This window comes from Protopterus annectens, chromosome 7.part0, assembly GCF_019279795.1.
Source record: "Protopterus annectens isolate FY-2018-M chromosome 7.part0, PAN1.0, whole genome shotgun sequence".
Lineage (NCBI taxonomy): Eukaryota > Metazoa > Chordata > Ceratodontiformes > Protopteridae > Protopterus > Protopterus annectens.
In genome coordinates this window covers 1,069,683,846-1,069,702,883 of record NC_056739.1, presented here as the reverse complement: position 1 = coordinate 1,069,702,883, position 19,038 = coordinate 1,069,683,846, and the positions used below count along the sequence as shown (strand labels likewise).

General features: G+C 42.6%; 1 protein-coding gene across 4 annotated transcripts in view; it reads right to left on the bottom strand.

Annotated features, from left to right (window-relative positions):
• SPPL2A (signal peptide peptidase like 2A) overlaps positions 1-19,038 on the bottom strand; it is a 1,262,472-nt gene that overhangs the window by 832,575 nt on the left and 410,859 nt on the right. For all 4 annotated transcript variants that reach the window (XM_044077635.1, XM_044077634.1, XM_044077636.1 and 1 more), the window contains one exon: positions 4,277-4,366. In XM_044077635.1, coding sequence (XP_043933570.1) covers positions 4,277-4,366 — 90 coding nt within the window. The remainder of the gene's footprint in view (positions 1-4,276; positions 4,367-19,038) is intronic.

Genomic DNA, 19,038 nt, shown 5'->3' with positions numbered 1-19,038 from the left:
TGTATTCGAACTGTAAGTCATGTGAATATCAAACTGATCTGTACAGATGTTTGTATTGAAAAGGTATTTGTAAAGTGCTTGTGTTTGAAATATATCCACAGCATGCCCTACTGGAGAGAACAGAAATGTACATGCACTATTGTCATTGTTTAAATGTATATGTTTTAACAGTGGAAACTAGAGGGTTAAACTCAGTCCAGCAAATTTTAGAAAAATATTTGAAATGAAATAATTTTACGGGCTAGGCCATAAAGATGCCATCCTCACAGGTTTCAATGCAGCCAGAGTCACAACGTTTGTACTAAGAAGCTTTCTGTACTGATTTTGGGGTAAACTAATTACTACTCTGGAAACATGAAGGTATGAAATTGTTTTATGACTTCCAGCACCTGCCAGAGACCTGAGCAAAAGCCCTTGTGTGTGTATTTTTACAGGTAGGTGCTAAATCCTGCCAGCTTCCAGCAATGGGAGTTTTGCATGGGAACTAGACGTCAGATGACCAGGGGTGATGGCATTCTTCAAGCTATCCCACAGGTAATGTTTTAGATATTATTTGAGAAGGCTCTCAGTGAGACTGTGCATTCTGTACTGGGCCTGAAAACAAGAAGGACCATTCACCACATTATTTGCCTTGCTTTATTAAGTAACTTATCAGGGAATAGTATAATTCTCTTAGATTCAAGTCAGGAATATAGTGAAGCTTAGTTTAGATATTGTTTTTCCTTATTTATCCAAGCCTGTCCTTCAATGTTATTTTAAATATTTCCTGTGTTTTGAACTCTGATGTCACTGTGAATATATACTAAGTATTTTCTTGTTCTTTTACTATTTATTATTAAAGATATTTAAACCTTTTATTGTGGCTGATCTTTGTAAAGATACTGAAGTTTCAAGAGCATTTGCATATTTATTTGGTGACACCACTGTGTGGGCCACTCCTAACAGCCTTGCTCTTGGTCAAACCACCATTTGTATTAATATTGATTTCACTCAGTATACTGAGTAACCTTGGAAGAGCCTTAAGGTGACTGGCAGGAGTGTCTAGTGGCAGTCATAACTACCTTATAGTCTGGGCACAAGGGGACATACCTATTAAACTTGTGCTAGCCGTTCCAAAGTGTGGGTGGGTGTGTGTAAACAAAATCTCAAAGAGTGTGGGTGTCAGCTACTTGGGCAAGGATACAAAAGCACTGATTGGACAGAGGGTGCTGGAGGTTTTGGCTTGGACACTCAGCTGTGCCAGTGGGGAGTCTTATTGGGGATCTGGAGATAGACGGAGAAACCACTGTGGAGTGACTGTGTTCCCCATGTGCACTTAAGGGAAATTATGCTTGACTGTGCTTGATGCAGAAAGCTGCATCTGGAGATACTGTGTGTGTACCTGTTATCCTCCCAGTGAACGTCCCCCACTGGTGCCAGTGGTGAGGATTGAAGCTCCTTGATTACTGGGCCCAGAGGTGGAGTGTCACAAGGGGAATTTATTGTGAAACACACACCAGACTAGGGTCATAGTCAGTTGCATGTCAGGGGCCTGGATCCAAAAGTCAGGAAGGCATAATGGTTAATGTGTAATGAATAATGAAGAGAGTTTAAAGCATGTCAGCTGGCAACCCCAGAGTACTTCCAGATGTATTCTTCCAATAGGGTGCTTTTTTAGGTTTTTCTTACAATAGTAAAGGTTTTTGCTGTTTATCAAGTTGTTTGGTAATTTGTTTCAGTTAGCAGGGGCAATTTTTGTAAAGGTATTTTCTGTTATTTTTAGAATTGTGGAGAGTCTCACAAGCTGTAGTGAATCATTTCTGAGTCAGTGTGTCTGTTCTTTAACTGTCAGCATTTTCCTTAATGGTAGAAAATGAGGGTATTCAATAAATGGCTAGCTCTGGTAGGAACTGTTAGCCATTTCTCTCTTTCGTGTGGTGCAATGATGTTTTTTAGGGTTAGAAAGGTGAAAGAATTCTAATATCTCAGTCTGTCGGCATTAATGTTTAGTTTTTTTTTTTTTTTTTTTTGAGGAGAGAGGATAACTGGGGAAAGCATATTTCACTGTTTCAAAAGTTATCCATGATTAAGAGTATGTTCAAATGTGTGTAGTGTGAAGAAAAGCAAGAAAATAAGGCAACAGTGTTGAAATGTACAACAATCTAAGAAAGGCAACATTGAGAAATGGCTCTAGTCTGTGAATGCAATTGTTTGCTTATATTCTTGCAGGAGAAGTTTCTAAAGTTCAGATATAGAAGGTTGTTAGAGACGTGCACATTTTGTCAGATATCAATGTTGCAAAAGTTGACATAAAACAACCAAAAGTTGCACATGATTCCAACTAATGGAATAAGGACTGGGGAGGAGAACAAAATCCAGTCACATGTGCATTCCTTTTGGTCTGCCTTAATTATTCTGATGGTAAGCATAAACTAGAAGACTAATGTCAGAGTGAAAGAACAGGCCTGTTTTATTGTCCCAGACTGTGCTCCTATTAGTTCTATATCTACAATGTTTATAAATCAATGTAAGGGTTCCTCTAGTTGGGCTGGTGCATGTATGGGAAGGATGTTTACTTTCAATTGTTCTAACAGACTTTTAAAGCAGCAACGTTTTTCCTTCATCTGAGTCAGATCTCTGGTAGTCAAGGTACACAAAAGGAAATGCAATCAGTAAAAGTAGTACTAGTTCAAAAATGTCTCTTTTGTTTATTTCATTTGTAAATGTAATGTTGGAACTTGGTAAATTAATTTCAGAGCTTGCAATGTTACACATTGTCCAAGGCTCAGGGCAGTTATATTCAGATACCAGGAATGGTTCCAAGTATACAGTGCTGTAATTTAATGACAGTTACATTGGCAATTTCATTGATCTGTTTAAAGAGTGTTTTGGTTTGTCACAGTGGCAGTGCTGGGATTATGAATATGAAGAAGTGAGCCACAGTCATGGACTACATGGCAACCAACATAGAACAGACATTGCTTCGGTGCTGAGTTACTACACAGAAAGACTCCAGGACAGGACTTTGGTCCATTGAAGAGCAGATACATAAACATGCATTTATGTGCAATTTGGAGGATGGACAGCAACTTTGCAAGGATCAACACAGAAGGGAACCCATGCATGGATGAACAGGAAGACTAAACAATCTGAAACACCAATGCAAAATGGTGCACTACTGTGCCACCCTACTGTTTTGATATAACTAATTTATAAGATAGCATGCCTGTAGTGAGACTAAAATGGGGTCTATGTCAATTAAACGAATGCATGAAATGTCGAACGACATAAGGTCGAGACCATATGTTCGACATTTCAAGTGTTTGTAGGTTGACTTTTAACGGCGCTGTACTGTGCAGAATGGGAGAATTTCCCTTTTCTGCACTGAAGTGCGGTCTCTGAGTCGGTATATTTAAGTAGGGGGAGTGTAGGGGGTGCAGGGGGGCTTGTCCTCCTGCTCGCACTGATAGTGTATGTTTTTCTTTTTTTTTTTATTAGATATTCGAACTTCCAAATATCGACCATATGGTCTCGAACACATGGTATTCGACATTTTGGAAGTTCAAATATTTGACACAGACCCTAAAATGATATGGAAAAGCAAGTCCAGTGAATCTAAAATGGAAAAATATTCACATTATGCCTCTAATACAATTCATGGCTGCTATGCCCCCCCAAATGCATTACTAGAACTCAAAATATATGAAACCACCAGACTCTTCCTCACATGTTAAATGCTCTAGCCCCCTGCTATGAATACTCGGACATTATGATTACAATTTTTAGGGTAAGCATCCAAAAGATCTGAAAAAACACTTACCTTTTATAATGAACAGAAGACATCCATTCAAACTCTAGGCACAAAGCTGTTTACATTACTCAAGAAAACTGCTGTACCTAGCTTTACAGGGCTATCACTGAGGGTGTAACTTTACGATTGAAAACTGAATTCTGACATCAATAACTTCGACTACACACTTCGACCACAAAAGGTAGACAAAGCAAACGTCAACATTTAATTTTTTTTTCAAACACCTTTATTGAATTATCACTTGTTACAACAAGCTCCCCTGCACCCCCATGTAGGGCTGCACCCCAACACCCCTGTTAATTATATAGACTAATTCCAAGATCGCACAGTCCCTGGAGAAGGGGCATATTCTCCAACTCATTTTCTTTCTCGACAAAACAAATGCAGACATTTAGGAGTTTTGACCAAAGAACTGCTCACATCCCTGATGCATCCTAAAACAAAACATCTAAATGCCAAGCAAAACATTTAAGTCTGATTACTTACCTTTTCTACATCTAGTATATCTCTAGATTTGATCATAACAACAGGAATTGTAATATTGTCATAATCTGTTTGGTTTCCAGAAGGAGGCACCTGCAAAAATAAAAATAAAATAATGTATGTATGCATATCTCGGTGCTAAATCAACTTCAGCTCTGTATAACAAAGCAAAGGCACAGAAGGCTTTCATAAACTGTTTTTAAGTGTTACATTTTGTATTAGTTCACCATGCAACAGCATACCACCAATAATGACGATGATCCAAAGTTTAGTAAACAAGCCAGGTAAATGGGATTAGTCAGAGAAAAGGAAGTATGATGATCTCAGAAAACAGTCCCTTCCTCACTATGAGAAAAAAACAGTAAACAGTGCCACTTTGGTGCAACTTCATGCTGCAGTGCATTTTAACACAATCACAAGGAAGAAAGACACAACAGAATGGTGCGTGAAAGTTTTTGCCACCCAAATCCAGAAAAACATCAAAAGCATTTCACAGCAAAATACTGGTTCTCTACGTGTTTAAAAGACCTAACCCTAAGACGTGTTCTCACTCACATACTTGGTGTAGCTGTATTTTTTTTTTCACTCCAAGGTCCACACAAAAAGGATTGTGTAGAACCAGAGTCATTAGTAGACAAAAGAATCACACAGGACTGATGCACAGTTACAGAGGGGAAAAAAAGTGCAACCGCAGAAAAGGTTTATTTGTCTCACTGTGGTTCCCCAACAGCTTAGCAGGAAATGTCAGCTATAGCATTCTGTTTCCTCCGACACTCAAAAAAGAGTTGTTTCAAGTCATCTTGAATTTGTCCACTGTTTTAAACTCCACTTTTTCTTAGAAAGGCTATTCCACCCACATGCAGCCCTCTGTGCATGAAAAAAAAATATTTCCTCACATTGCTTTTCTGCCAAACCCATTGCCAAAACAACAGTAACAGGATAAATATAAATGGCAATGACTTTCAACACATTTTATCATCAGAAGTATTTTACATCACAAACTAAATTATGAACTTATCTTCCAAATGAAAGTGCGTCTTCTACAAGATGAAAAAGGCAAGTGGCATCACTTGACAAGAGATCCTGTGATCACCACAGATCTCCAAACCCTCTAACAAATTAATGCACCTAAGTATGTGTAATGCAGAGTTGCTTTCTTTAAGTGCATCTTTGAAATGGGGGGATGTCAATACAGTTAACCACTAAACACTACATAAAAGTAGTCCTGTGTACAACATTTAAAAATGTATTGGAAGTTCTTCCTTACCTTGTTAACTTACAGCAGGAAACTATAATTTGCTTTATAAGTACATAATAATAAGTAAATAACAATAAGTAAATTTTTTCATCACTTGTTGATACTGGCACAATAATACGGATTAATATATCTATGTTTATACCACTGATGAATTAATCTGGCAACCAACTAAATCCCTGCTTTAATATACACTTTCTGCATATATTACTGTAATCAAACCAACTAGATTCCTGCTTTTATGCATATATTCTGTATAATTACTGTGTGTAACACTGTTTCTACTTCTGTACCAATTAATGTTTATACTCTTTCTGTATCTATGCTTTTGTTGGAGCTTTTTCCCTGGCCTCAACTGAAAATGGACTCTTAGGACCAGTGGAATTTCCCAGTAAACAAATGCAATAAATAAATATACATACATCTGACATACATTTGTTGTAGTGTTTACTAGAAGAAAAATAAGAACAGAGTTTGTCTTCAGACAAAGCACTGTACACTGGGCAGTATTTGCAGTTGCGACTGTGACCATCTGAACTGTTTTGCCTTCCTCACTGAAAAGCTGGACTTCAGACTGAAGAAAAGTATGCTTACTCTACACTAGATGTGTCCAACCTGCGGCCCTCAGAGCTCTGCCATGCAGCCCTCTACCTCTAACTCCAACATCGATGTACGCATGCCCCAAAACACTTTTTTGTTGTGTTTTTCACGGCCGTGACCTGTAACTCTAACATCAGTAAGAATCCTTCTAGTTTTGATTTTTTCTGCCAAAGAAGGGTCTTTGTGTTCTCACCATTATTTCGTGCCAAAGAATCAATGTGTGTGTTCTTGCCGAAGAGGGACTCGTCTATGGATTTGCTGCCATTGCCTTTTAAAGAGACAGCACTTAACTTGTGTTAATAGGTGAGTATGGTGTGAGTGAGTGCATGCATGAAAGCAGAATGTTTGTATGCGTGAAAATAGAAGTGTGTGTGTGTTTATGTCTGCATGACAGAGAGAGACACACGCACAAAGAGGCTAACATACAAAAAAGTTAGCTCACAAATGCATCCTACATTAAAAGTACACTTTCATTAAATTGCAGCTTTTCTGACAGGGAGAGTGTTGTATTGAATATGAAATCATACCTCTCAACTGTATGGATTTTCGAAGATTGTCTGGATTTTTGCCTCATCTTCCAGTTTGTGTCTTTTGCTTAGGAAATAAAAGTAGTCATCCAAGGTAATGCAGTCCCAGGGTTTAAGAATGAGACAGCAGCCTAGGGTTAATGGGTCAGTAATGGATTGACTAATGTGGGACTGTAGCATATAAAGTTTATTGTGTTTTTTTGACAAACAAAAAAATCACCCAGTACTGTCTTGTCATTGGTGGTTTCTAAGCAGTGGTAGATTGGACAACAGTAAGCATATCTTTGGTGGATCATCAATACTGGCAAATCAAGTGGGCACAATGTCATTTTTAAATGTTGGGGGTTTTAGTGTGCATGTGTGTGTTGGGAGTACTGCAATAGTAGATGATTATTAAAGACAGAGACTTATAAACTTTGGAGAACATGTTTCTTTGTTTCAAAACCTGACACTTGGGTACTAGGAATGCCAAAAATAGATTTTTTAAGACATAGCTTCTTGCCATTAACAGTGGATGGATATTTACATTTAATGGACAATGTTAACAGTATGAGTGTGGTCCTGTAGGGATCTGGAGGATGCGAAGTCTACCACTGCCAATGTCTTGTAAAGCGACCTGGAAATGGATATTGGGATGTTACTGAAAAAATACAGCAAGTGGGCTTTGAAATGTAGTTTAATTAAACAAAGTGCACTTGCAATTTATAGGCCATAATTTAATTTATTTCAGGAAGTCCAGATCCTGGTAGATTGTATACCATTAGACTTAATTAGGGAGAGGTGTCATTCTGTGGAAATAAACAGACCTAGTTTCAGTGAAAGCTCTGCGGTTGTTTGCAGGTAGGAAGTTGCAGGATGTGGAGCCAATGTGTTTTATTAATTTTAATGGATTTGTCATTTCAAAGTATGGTTTTCTTTGTTGCAAAAGAAGGCAGGATTGAATGAGCCATATAATGTGTAACTGACAGTAATGGGATAGAAACATTATACGTGATGTATAATATTTGCAGCTACACTTGTTTCAATGGTGTCTGTGATGCATAATTATTTTTGGGCCTGTGTCCCAATTTTATTTTTCGCTTTGTCCAGAATTCTTGCTCTAAGGTTGAGAGGTATGGCTCCATGCTAAATCAGAAGGTTATATTTACCTTGGAAGACTTTTCAGCATAATTATGAGATACAGGGCGTTTTTAATATCTCCACTTATTTCCAATATAAACTGCCATGTAACCTTGCAAATAACTTTCTTAATGTTAAGTTGTCAATCTCGCCTTCATTCTTCCTGGATGGGTTCGGAGCCGAACCTTGGCTCCGACTCGGCCGAATACTAAAGCTCGAGAGCTATTTTTACCGGCTCGAGGCTATCCTATGTCCCATAATGCTAGGCGAAATATACCCAGATCTCATTTGCCGCTTCAGCTACGAGGTTGCGTTTTCACCGGCTCCAGGTCGTATATTTTTATTAATAACTTTTGAGGTAGTTTTTTAGTCAGTCTTTTATCCTTTTTTTGTCCCTTTAGTATTAGTGAAGTTAGCGACTACTCTTTCTCCCTTTTTTTAGTTGCTAATCCCCCTTTTTCTTCACCCTTAAGGTGGTTGGGCCTCTGATCCTCCCCTTAGTAATACAGATTTCCTTTGGTTGTTCTGTGTGTGTGTGGAATTCTGTCCCCCTTTCTTTCTGCTTATAGTAATTCTTATTATATTTTAGTGTATTGTGTTACAGTAGTATGTCTAAGGATACTAAGGTATCGGGTTTCAAGAAGTGTGACTCGTGCTGTCAGAAGATGTCTCTGACAGACGGTCACACTTCATGTGTGTATTGTTTGGGACCTCTGCACCTGCAGGACTCTTGTTCCATCTGCCATGCTTTTAGCCCTAGAGTCCTGCAGGAGCGCAGAAACAAGCTCATTCTTAGAGGCTTGTTAAAGCCTGAAGGTTCCCCGGCTAAGACCATGGCTGGGAAACCTTCAAAGCCCGCCAAATCGTCGGCTCCATGTTCAGAGCCGGCGCCGAGCGGTGCTCTTGCTGCCTTGTCGGTAACCGAGGCATCTAGACCTCAGTCGGCTCCGACTTTAGTGTCAGAGCCGTCCCTGAGCAGAAAGCGCTCCAGGTCTCCATCTCTTGAGTCGGTCAGATCGGCTCCGAAGTCTCCACTCTTGTCGGAGAGGAGCCATAGATCTCATTCCTCTAGGTCTTCCAGGCTTTTGGACCATGACCTCGAGAGGGTAGTCAGCCGGCTTTTAAAGTCACAGGCACTGGCCCAGTTGCTACACAGCCCGTCTCAACAGACAGGGGCTACCCTTACACCCGCTCAAGTTCCTCCTCCGACTACTCTGCTGAGTTCGGAGCCGGAAGTCGTCGAGGTGAGTACTGTGGGGGCGTCGGAACCGATCCCCCTGTTGTCGGTTCCTTCGTCGGCTCCAATCCCGTTCTTGGCTCCGTCCTTGGAGGGATCCGGGCACCAAGACTCCCTCGTCAGCTCCAAGGGGGCGAGTGGCATCGGACCCTTGTCCGACCCCGCTCTCCCTCTCGGAGCCTCGGCGCAGGTGATTTCAGCCCCATCGGCCTCGGAGCCATCTCCTCGGAGTTGGGTCCTTCTTCCTTGCCTGACAGGGGTGCCTTTGAGGTGATGAGGAGCGTGCTGGCTCCAATACCGGCACCACGGTCGGCCTCCTCGGCCCCTCCCTCCACGGTGCCTGCTTTGGCCCCTGCCTACCCTCCCGACCCCAACCAAGGAGAACCGACGCTCCAGGCTGCCCCATTGGGCCTTTCTTCCTCTTCCAAGGCCTCCCCTGACCCTGCGGGGGAGCCCCCTCGGAAGAGGACATGTAAGAGGAAACATGTTGACTCTCTTGAGTCAGTGACATCTGACACAGACCTGGATGATTTGGAAGGGTCCCCAAGGTCCCCCTCTGAGGATGTCTCCTTTTCTGACATTAGAGATCCTCAAACAGAGGGGGAACTGGTCTGCCCTTAACCCATCTGAGGACGAGTCAGTGTACCTGGATGCCTTCAGTTCTCGCCCTTACACCTCCTGGGTGCCCCCGCCTTTCCACCCACTTATGGAGGTGGTGGCTCGGAAGGCGTGGACAGCTCCGGATGCTGTGGAACCAACTCCCCGGAGGCCCACTAAATTTATTACTGCTCCCACAGATAAGCAGTTTCTCTCCAAGGCTGTCCCCGTGGATGCCATGGTGGTGGCGGCAGCCACTAAGGAGGAGTTGGCTGACCCTTCAGTACCTGTTAATCCTCCTAATAAGGAATCTACGATTATGGATAGGTACGGCAAGCAGATGTTTTCCTCAGCAACCTTTGCTATGCGGTCACTGAATTATTTATGCCATTTCACCCGACTTCAGTGGGACCTTCTCAAGGAACTGGGTGAAACATTGCAGGACCCAGCAGCTGTGGGGTCTCAGGAAAAGATCAACTCCCAGCTAGGGCCCCTGAACTCTATCGTTAACTCTTCCATGCGGCTCATCTCTTATGTAGCCGATGGAGCGAGTAGAGCCGCAGGTACGGGTGTTGCTCTAAGGAGACACGCCTGGATGCGGCTCTGCAATTTTGCTGACCCCTTCAAGGTGTCATTCACTAACACCCCCTCTGACGGTTCTGCTCTTTTTGGACCTCAAGTGAAGGATACCTTAACCAGGTGCGAACAAGAAGGCAAGACTCTCTCTGCCGTGGGAGTCCGTTTTTCCACCCCTTCTAGACCGTATCCTAAGGGTCAAAAGGGCGGGAAGATGTAGTTCCGCAAACCTCAGGGAGTTCTGCCGGACGCACGTGGTGAGCTTCCCTCTAGAGGCAGAGGAGGGAACAACAACAGATGCTGCCCTAGGGGGCAGGGGGGGTCCGCAGAATCAGGGTAGCAGAGAATCTTTGTCTGACAAACCCTTTCAGCACCCCTGAGGACCTGCCCGACTGTCCACCTTCGGAGGCAGTCGGAGGAAGACTTTCGCTGTACCCAGAAGCCTGGTGCTCCCTTACGCAGGACAGATGGGCACGGTCGATCATATCCGACAGCTACAAAATCACTTTATCCACACCCCACATCAACCAAAAGGGCCTCTTCCAGACGTTCCACCCAGTCTGAGAGACCAAGCAGCACTAGAAATTTCAAAGCTGCTTTTAAAAAGAGCCATCCAACCAGTCCTGGCAGACCAACAAGGATCCGGAATCTACTCCAAATTCTTTTGGTACCAAAAAAGACAGGGGACTGGAGACCTATTTTGGATCTCAGCAGACTGAACAAATCGGTTCGAAGAACAAAATTCCGGATGGTCACGCTACAGTCCATTCTTCCCTTTTTGGGTCAGGACAATTGGATGTGCTCTACAGACCTTCAGGATGAGTACTACCATATCAAAATGAACAGGTGCTACAGGAGGTTTCTCCGCTTCCGGCTAGAAGCCAGTCACTACCAATTCAGAGCCCTGCCCTTAGGCCTCACCACAGCCCCCAGGGTGTTTACCAAATGCATGGCAGTGGTTGCGGCTCACTTGAGACGTCGAGGATTCCAGGTGTTTCCATATTTGGACGACTGGCTCCTTACTGCCACCACCAGGCACAAGCTACTTCAAGCCAGGGATTACGCTGTACAAACCTGCAAAGCACTAGGCATCTCTATAAATTTCAAAAAATCTGCCTTGTCGCCTTGTCAGCATATTACCTTCATAGGTGCCGTGTTAACCACGGTAGAGTTGTCAGCAAAACTTCCTACGCAAAGAGTATATGACATTCGCAGTCATGTTCAAGTCCTGCTACAGGAGGACAGGGTCCAAGCCAGGTTTGTACTGAAAACGCTTGGTCTGATGGGTGCAACAATCACCTTGCTCCCCCTAGCTCGTTTTCATATGCAGATACTACAGTGGATGCTTTTTTCCCAATGGTCCTTTCAGCAGCTTCCCATGTCACACAATATTCTCATCACTCAGTCTTGCAAACGACACCTATCTTGGTGGATGGACTCACCTCAGGTGCTTCAAGGCAGACCGGTTGTTCTCCCCACTCCGGTTGCCACCGTGTCAATGGACACCTCCCTGATCAGGTGGGCATTTTCAGGGCAGGACAGTCCAGGGCACATGGCAACCCTTCGAGTGCCACTTGCACATCAATGTCCTGGAGATGAGAGCGGTGCTGTTGGCGTTGCAGGCTCTCCAGAACTCTCTCCCCACTGGGACGATTGCAATACAGACAGACAATATGTCTGTAGTATGGTACATCAACAAACAGGGCGGAACCAGGTCCTACCCTCTTTGTCGGGAAGCGCTCAGACTCTGGCAATGGACGATCTCTTCTCAGCGGTTTCTGGTAGCAAAACACATTCCCGGGAAGTCCAATGTCATAGCAGACAGGCTGAGCAGGGACATTCTCATACCCTACGAGTGGTCTCTCAACCAACTAGTAGTGAACCAAATCTTCAGAAAGTGGGGTCAGCCTTGCTGCGATCTTTTTGCAACCCCTCAAAACAGCAAGTGTCAAGACTTCTTCACCCTCTTCCGGGCCTCTCTCCCAGAGACGCTCTAGTCCACGAATGGCCCAGGTGTCTCCTTTATGCTTTCCCCCCCTTTACCTTAATCACTCTGTTAGTCCAGAAAGCAAATGCCTTGAGATCCAGGATGATCCTCATTGCCCCTTACTGGCCCCGACAAGTCTGGTTTCCGTTCCTTCAACATCATCTACTGGAGCCGCCCTGGCATCTGGACTCTATGCCAGACCTTCTGACCCATCAATCGGGCGGGCTGCACCAATCCCTTTCATCTCTCAACCTCACAGCTTGGTTGCTCCACTTCCAACCCTAGCCAGACTTCCCTTAATTTCTCCATCAGTATGTCAGATTATCCTTGCTTCTCACAAATCTAACACCAGAAGGACGTACGCAAGTAAATGGAAACGTTTCTCTATTTGGGCAGAAAAGAACCAAGTTGATCCCTTTACTGCCCCTGTCCAAACAGTTCTAGATTTTCTGGCGGAACTCTTTCAAAAAGGTTCTTCTTCAGCCACTATCAAAGTCCAGTTGGCGGCTATTGCAAATTTCCATGTTGGCTTGTCAGAGTCTAGTATTATGTCCCAAAAGCTCTGCAAAGCATTTCTGAAGGGTACCCTATTACTTAGGCCCCCAGTCAAAAGACCCTCCTCTACCGTGGGATCTATATTTGGTACTGTCGCCATTAATTCTGCCTCCTTTTGAGCCTGCTGCCTCCTGCTCGTTAAAACTGCTCTCGTGGAAAACACTTTTCTTGGTAGCTATTACCTCAGCGAGAAGGGTTTCGGAACTACAAGCACTATCTGTGCGCCCCCCTTATCTTGTTTTTCACAAAGATAGAGTGGCTCTTAGGACAAATCCATCCTTCTTACATAAGGTACTCTCGGAAAAAAATCTGAATCAGACCATTCATCTCCCAGTTTTCTTTCCAAATTACACTGATAGAGCTGAGAGAAGATTACATTGTTTGGATGTCCATAGGCAACTACGTTTCTATCTGGATAGAACCAAGTTAACGAGAAAATCAGAGCAACTCTTCTTATCTTACGCCGAAGGGAAGCAGGGCCTTCCGGTTTCTGAAGTGACCTTGTCCAGATGGTTGACCTCATCTCTTTAACCTATCAATTGAGGCATAAGGAGCTCCCTACCAAGCCTAGAGCTCATTCAACTAGAGCATTAGCTTCCTTGGTTGCTTTTCAAGCGAGATTACCTATGGATTCGATTTGTGCAGCGGACACATGGGCCTCTCCTCATACCTTCATCTCATTACAAACTGGATATTGCCTCCAGAAATAGGGCTGATTTTGGTTCCACTGTACTCAAGAGTCTGTTCCATTGAGCCACCCGGGACTAAGGTGCTAGGGACGCGGTCCCATCCAGCAAGAATGAAGGCGAGATGGACAACTTAACATTAAGAAGTTATGTACTTACCATAACGTTCCATGTTAGTTGTCTTCTTCTTGCCTTCTTTCTTGCGTCCCACCCTCCATCCCCCTAGCCTGGAAAGACCTAGAGTATTGGGTGAGTTTTTTCCTTGTCACCAGGTTTATCCCTTCAGCTAGAGCTCTTCTTCCCCTTTGGTAGCCCTGGTGAAAGACAGGCTCTAGGGTTTATAGTTCTACATAGCTCTTAGTTTTATCTTTTCTAATGGTGGGACATGTCTGTCCATAGTGTTAGCTATCAAACGAGATCTGGGTATATTTCGCCTAGCATTATGGGACATAGGATAGCCTCAAGCCGGAAAAAATAGCTCTCGAGCTTTAGTATTCGGCCGAGTCGGAGCCGAGGTTCAGCTCCGAACCCATCCAGCAAGAAAGAAGGCGAGAAGAAGACAACTAACATGGAACGTTATGGTAAGTACATAACTTCTTATTACGCTACTTTAATTATTTTGGAATTGAGAGGTATGCTTCATTGATTCGGACGTAAGCATAGTGTACTGTGACTGATTTCTTGCAGCAGTCTGTGGTTTACTTATCACAATAACTTTTCTGTGTTTCTGGGTGTGTGATCAATTTAACAGTTTTAAAGATGTTTTCCAAAATTAAATAAATACATAATAAATAAAAAAAAGTAATCCTTTCTTCACTTTGAGCTATTGACAAAGTGTGGAAATTTGTTTTTTTCAAAAGCGATGGTCAGCATTACAGGTTAGTAAATGGTCAGTCTGTGAATAACTTATGCACAAATTAAAATGTCTGAATGTCAAATGGCTTTAGATTGGAGGGAAGTTATATGTTTACTTCAGTATGTAGTATGATCTTAGAGACTTTATAGATTTCTTATTGATCTAATTTTTGCTGAGCAGTTGTTTGTTGATTTATTGATGGTCCTTTTGGTGGTGGGAAATTGCATGGATGAATCCATTTCTATTATGATTTTTTTTCCAGATATTTTGACTTCCAGACAATTTCAATCAGTGAGACTGTGTCATGTGATTACTGAGGTTGCCTATTTTACAAGTAGGGGCTCCTTTTCTGTGTGTGTGTGTGTGTGTGTGTGTGTGTGTGTGTGTGTGTGTGTGTGTGTGTGTGTATGTGTGTGTGTATGTGTGTGTGTGTGTGTGTGTGTATAAGAGAGAGAGATTTAATATGTATACTGAATATATTTTTGCAAATGGAATTCTGAGTTAAATAGGCCCCTCTTCTTAGACAAGTAGACTTGAGTAAACAATATTAGATCTTAGCCATCCAGCTGGGAAAGTTTAGTATGTTGATTTTCCTTCCGGTTTGATGAAGGCTATTCTACTTACTTAAGGAGTACATTCATGGCTATCCATCCAGTTGTAGTCTTGTTGAACTACATTGTTTGATAATGAGATGAGCTTTTTACATTAGTTGAACGTTTTGGTGTCAAGAACCTGTCCATACAAAGTGGCTTGTTTATGTTGTAGTGAAGGCTGTGTTCTTTGTAGTGAGTGTTTTAAATATAACCAGTATTTCTGAGGTGGAGAAAGTCTCTTAAGGCAGGATCTTTCTTAGCCTGGAAAGCAAGCCAGTGATGAAATTTATAGTGGCCAGTGAGAGACAGAGGAAAGCAAGAAGCTTTTTAGTCTGTTTGGATAACTAAGTGAACTCAGTCCTTTGACCTTTTTTTGTCAGAAATGGTTGTAGTCTTCTTTTGGCATGGTGTTTTGCTGAGGCACGTGCCAAAAGGGGTGTTGCGCTCAATAATTGCTCTTGTAAAGGAAGAATACAGGGATGTTATGACCTCCTTGTCCCTGGATGAGATACCCTTACTAATGAGGTGGGCCATGTAAAAAGCTTTCCATACAACGGAGAAAACGTGGTGGTCAAAAGTCAGGTTTCTATCAACCTGGGTGCCCAAGCACCTCACGACTGATTGCGTGCTTACATTGTTATTAATGTGATAATTTGTGGGGACATCACTCTCCTCAAAGGGGATGATTGTGCATTTTTTGGCATTTTAGCTTGAGGCCATGTTTCTGGCACCAGTCATTTGTTTGGGTGAGACCCTCTTGTAGCTTATTCAGAATTGTTTTTTTAAGTCAGTAATGTGAATTCTTTACTTTATTGCAAATTTGTTGGCTTATTTTTGTGGATTATAGTATTGTAGGACTGCTAATGTTGACATTGTATGTAGATGGACTGCTGGAGTGGTTTTCCCAGTGAGAAATGCTAGTGCTGTAGTGTATATCTGTTTATTTGTAAAAAAAAATCTATATATTAACTAAGATGTTAGAGTTAACTGTTAGATTAGAGAATTAAAATCAGAATGAGAATTAGAATTTTAAGGCAAATATTAGGCATTTATTAATTGTTTGAATGCACCTACAGTATAGCCAGGAGGTCGACTTTGGTCTCCTGTGGCAGCGAAAGAGTTAACTATATGATACATTTTATATGCAGCCCCAAGACAATTTCTGTTCATTCAATACGGCCCCGGCAAGCCAAAAGGTTGGACAACCCTGCTCTACACCATTAAATGCTGAACACTATTTTGTCTAGACCATTATTTCAAAAAAAAAAAAACAAAGCACTTTCTGTCTCCTGGTGGCAATAGGATGATACTACTTAATAAGCTACCTGTGAAATCACACTGCAAGGCATCAAACTGCAAGACATCTATAGGGTTATGCATGTTCACTTTTTGTTAAACCTTTTATGTCATAATGTCTAGACCTGCCAACCTACTCCCACATCAACACCAGAATTCTATATCTGGCTGTTCAGCAGAGAGGCAATAAATTGCCGACAAGCCTAATTTGGTAGTATGGGGTTTTATTCCCTTATTTTCCATTTACCTACTGGTTCTGAGCCAATCAGCTAACCTAACAGAACTCCTGAGTTGCCCCTGAAAAACAGGCTTTGTACTTGTACGTTAACAAATAATTAAAAAAAATTAAATTAAAATGCTAACATTGCCAGGCTTTGATGGTTTACCCTTTAGTGCATATGGCTAATATAACACAACGTGAAATGCTGCTGCTCATTTTGCTTTCTGCACTGCCTAATAGTCATATTTTTTGGTGTATGTATTTTAAAGGCAAAGGTTTCCACAGAAAAACACTGCATGAGAAGGAAAGTCTTTGAGTTTCTCCCTTAGGGGTCACCACAGCAGATCACTGGTCTGCAGACTGATTGGCAGTGGGGTTTTACGGTGTCAGGTTGCCATCCCGGAGCTCAACCTTCTCAGGTTGCACATACACACACATGCACCTAATGCATGCCTTTAAAACTCACAATAGAAAGTTGTAGCAGAAACTGGATGGTGATAGCTTTGTAAACCCTTTGCTTAGAGATAACAGGTACGGTACTCACAACCCTTAGCTTAGACACAATTGGTACAATAACTTTTATAGATGCAGTAGAATAAACTGTCTGGTTTTACAGTCTCTCCTGCAATATACTGATTACCTAATTGCAAAGGGAGGGTGAGTCCATGGCTACCCCCCACACCTACCTATATCCATAGGACTTGTCTTACACTTAAAGGTGTAGTTTTGCTGTAATTTCTTGTTAAACATCCAATTCTTCTGCTAGGCATTTTTGTTCTGCTGTTTACAAAAGTTCAAAGTATCACAACCTCCTAGTTTAAGTGTCCACATATAAACAGCAGCCCATACTCAGACTGAAAAAGCATTCAGAGATAAGTGAAGGATAAAAGGTTCTTTCTGACCACTTAAAATCATTCCTTCTCACAACATAATTTTTGAAAACAGTGGAACAGTGACTCTGAAATTAGTCATAAAAACAGTGTGATTATTAGTAAATTTAATACCAAATGCATGAGGAAAGTACAGTTGTGTACACTTACCATAAATGTAGATGTTCGAGTGTATTCACTGTTGCATTCATTACATTTGGGTTATCTGCTTGCAGTAGCCCTCAGTCGGCCTGATTATCAACGTCTTGGGTCCTGCGTCAATTGCTGTCTCATCTTCCATGACGTCAGGTAGTCAGGGGTATAAAGCATGCAGCTGACGTCATTACATCAGTTTTTCTTGCCCCAGATGTCAGGTGCCCCCATAATGGGAAGCAATTATATACAAGGTTACACCTCAAACAAAAAAGCAAATACACCAAAAAGCTTTAAGCATAGTAAACAAGAACAGAGGTATAGTCAATAGAAGTCAGGGGGCTGGAGGGAGGGTAACCAGGACTGCAACAGTGAATTCACTTGAACATCTACATTTATGGTAAGTGTACACAACTGCACTATGTTCCTCGTGTTTCACTGTTGCAGTCACTACATTTGGGTAGATTCCCAAAGCTAAAGATAGCAGGAGGTAATTAGATAGCATTAGGACCAGCTATAAGGCCCTGCAAGACTGCAGTGGCAAAGCCAGCTCTGGATTTAGAAAAAAGTGGCAAGTGGTAATGCTTGGTGAAGGTATGCACAGAACTCCAGGTAGCAGCTTCTAGGATGTCCCTGGTAGGGACACCTCTGAGAAAGGCTGTAGAGGCAGATACAGCCCTGGTTGAATGTGATTGTATCCCCTGTGGGGTAGGTATACCATGGTGCTTACAGCAGAAATGAATGCAATGGTCTATCCACTTAGAAATGGTTTGCTTTGAAATGGCCTTCCCATCTGCCCCTGCAGCAAATGCAACCAGCAGCTGTTCAGATTTCCTGAGAGTCTTAGTTCTGTCCAAGTAAAATCTAAGTTGTCTGTGCACGTCCAAGGAGTGCAGTATTCGTTCCCCTTTGTTCTGTGGATTAGAAAAGAAGGTTGGCAAATGAACAGACTGATTAAGGGCCGCACTGGATACCACCCTGGGCATGAAGGAGGGACTGGTCCTGAGGGACACCCTGTCAGCATGAACGATGAAGAAAAGGCTCCACTGCCATGAGGGCCTGTAATTCAGACACCCTTCTTGCTGAAGTGATGGCTAGAAGGAAGGCTGTTTTCCAAGAAAGGAATTTCAACACTGCATTTGCAGCTGGCTCAAAGGGAGGTAGAGTGAGCTTTTCCAATACAAAGTTAAGGTCCCAGGTTGGAGTAGGGGCTCTCCTGGGTGGTCTTAAGTTTTTGGCCACTCTAAGGAATTGCTTCAGCAGTGGATGAGAGAAAAGGGGTGGTTCTGTAATGTAATGAGCTGAAATGGCTGAGGCATGAATTTTGATGGAGGAAAAGGAAAGGCCCTTGTGAAGCATCTCAATTAAGTACTGAATAATATGGGGTAAATTGGGTGCTGCTGTGCCCATCCCCTGAGTTTGGCTCCAGGAACAGAATCTTTTCCATTTTTCAGCATAGGATTTTCTAGTACTAGGCCTCCTTGCCTCCAGAATGACATCCATCACCTGCTTACTGAGGGATGGTAATGGAGAGATCAGGTAATTAGCCAGGCTGCCAGGTTCACGGTTTGAAGCTGTGGATGCAGAATCTGGCCCTCCTGCTGGGATAGCAGGACAGGGATCTGAGGCAGGTGCCATA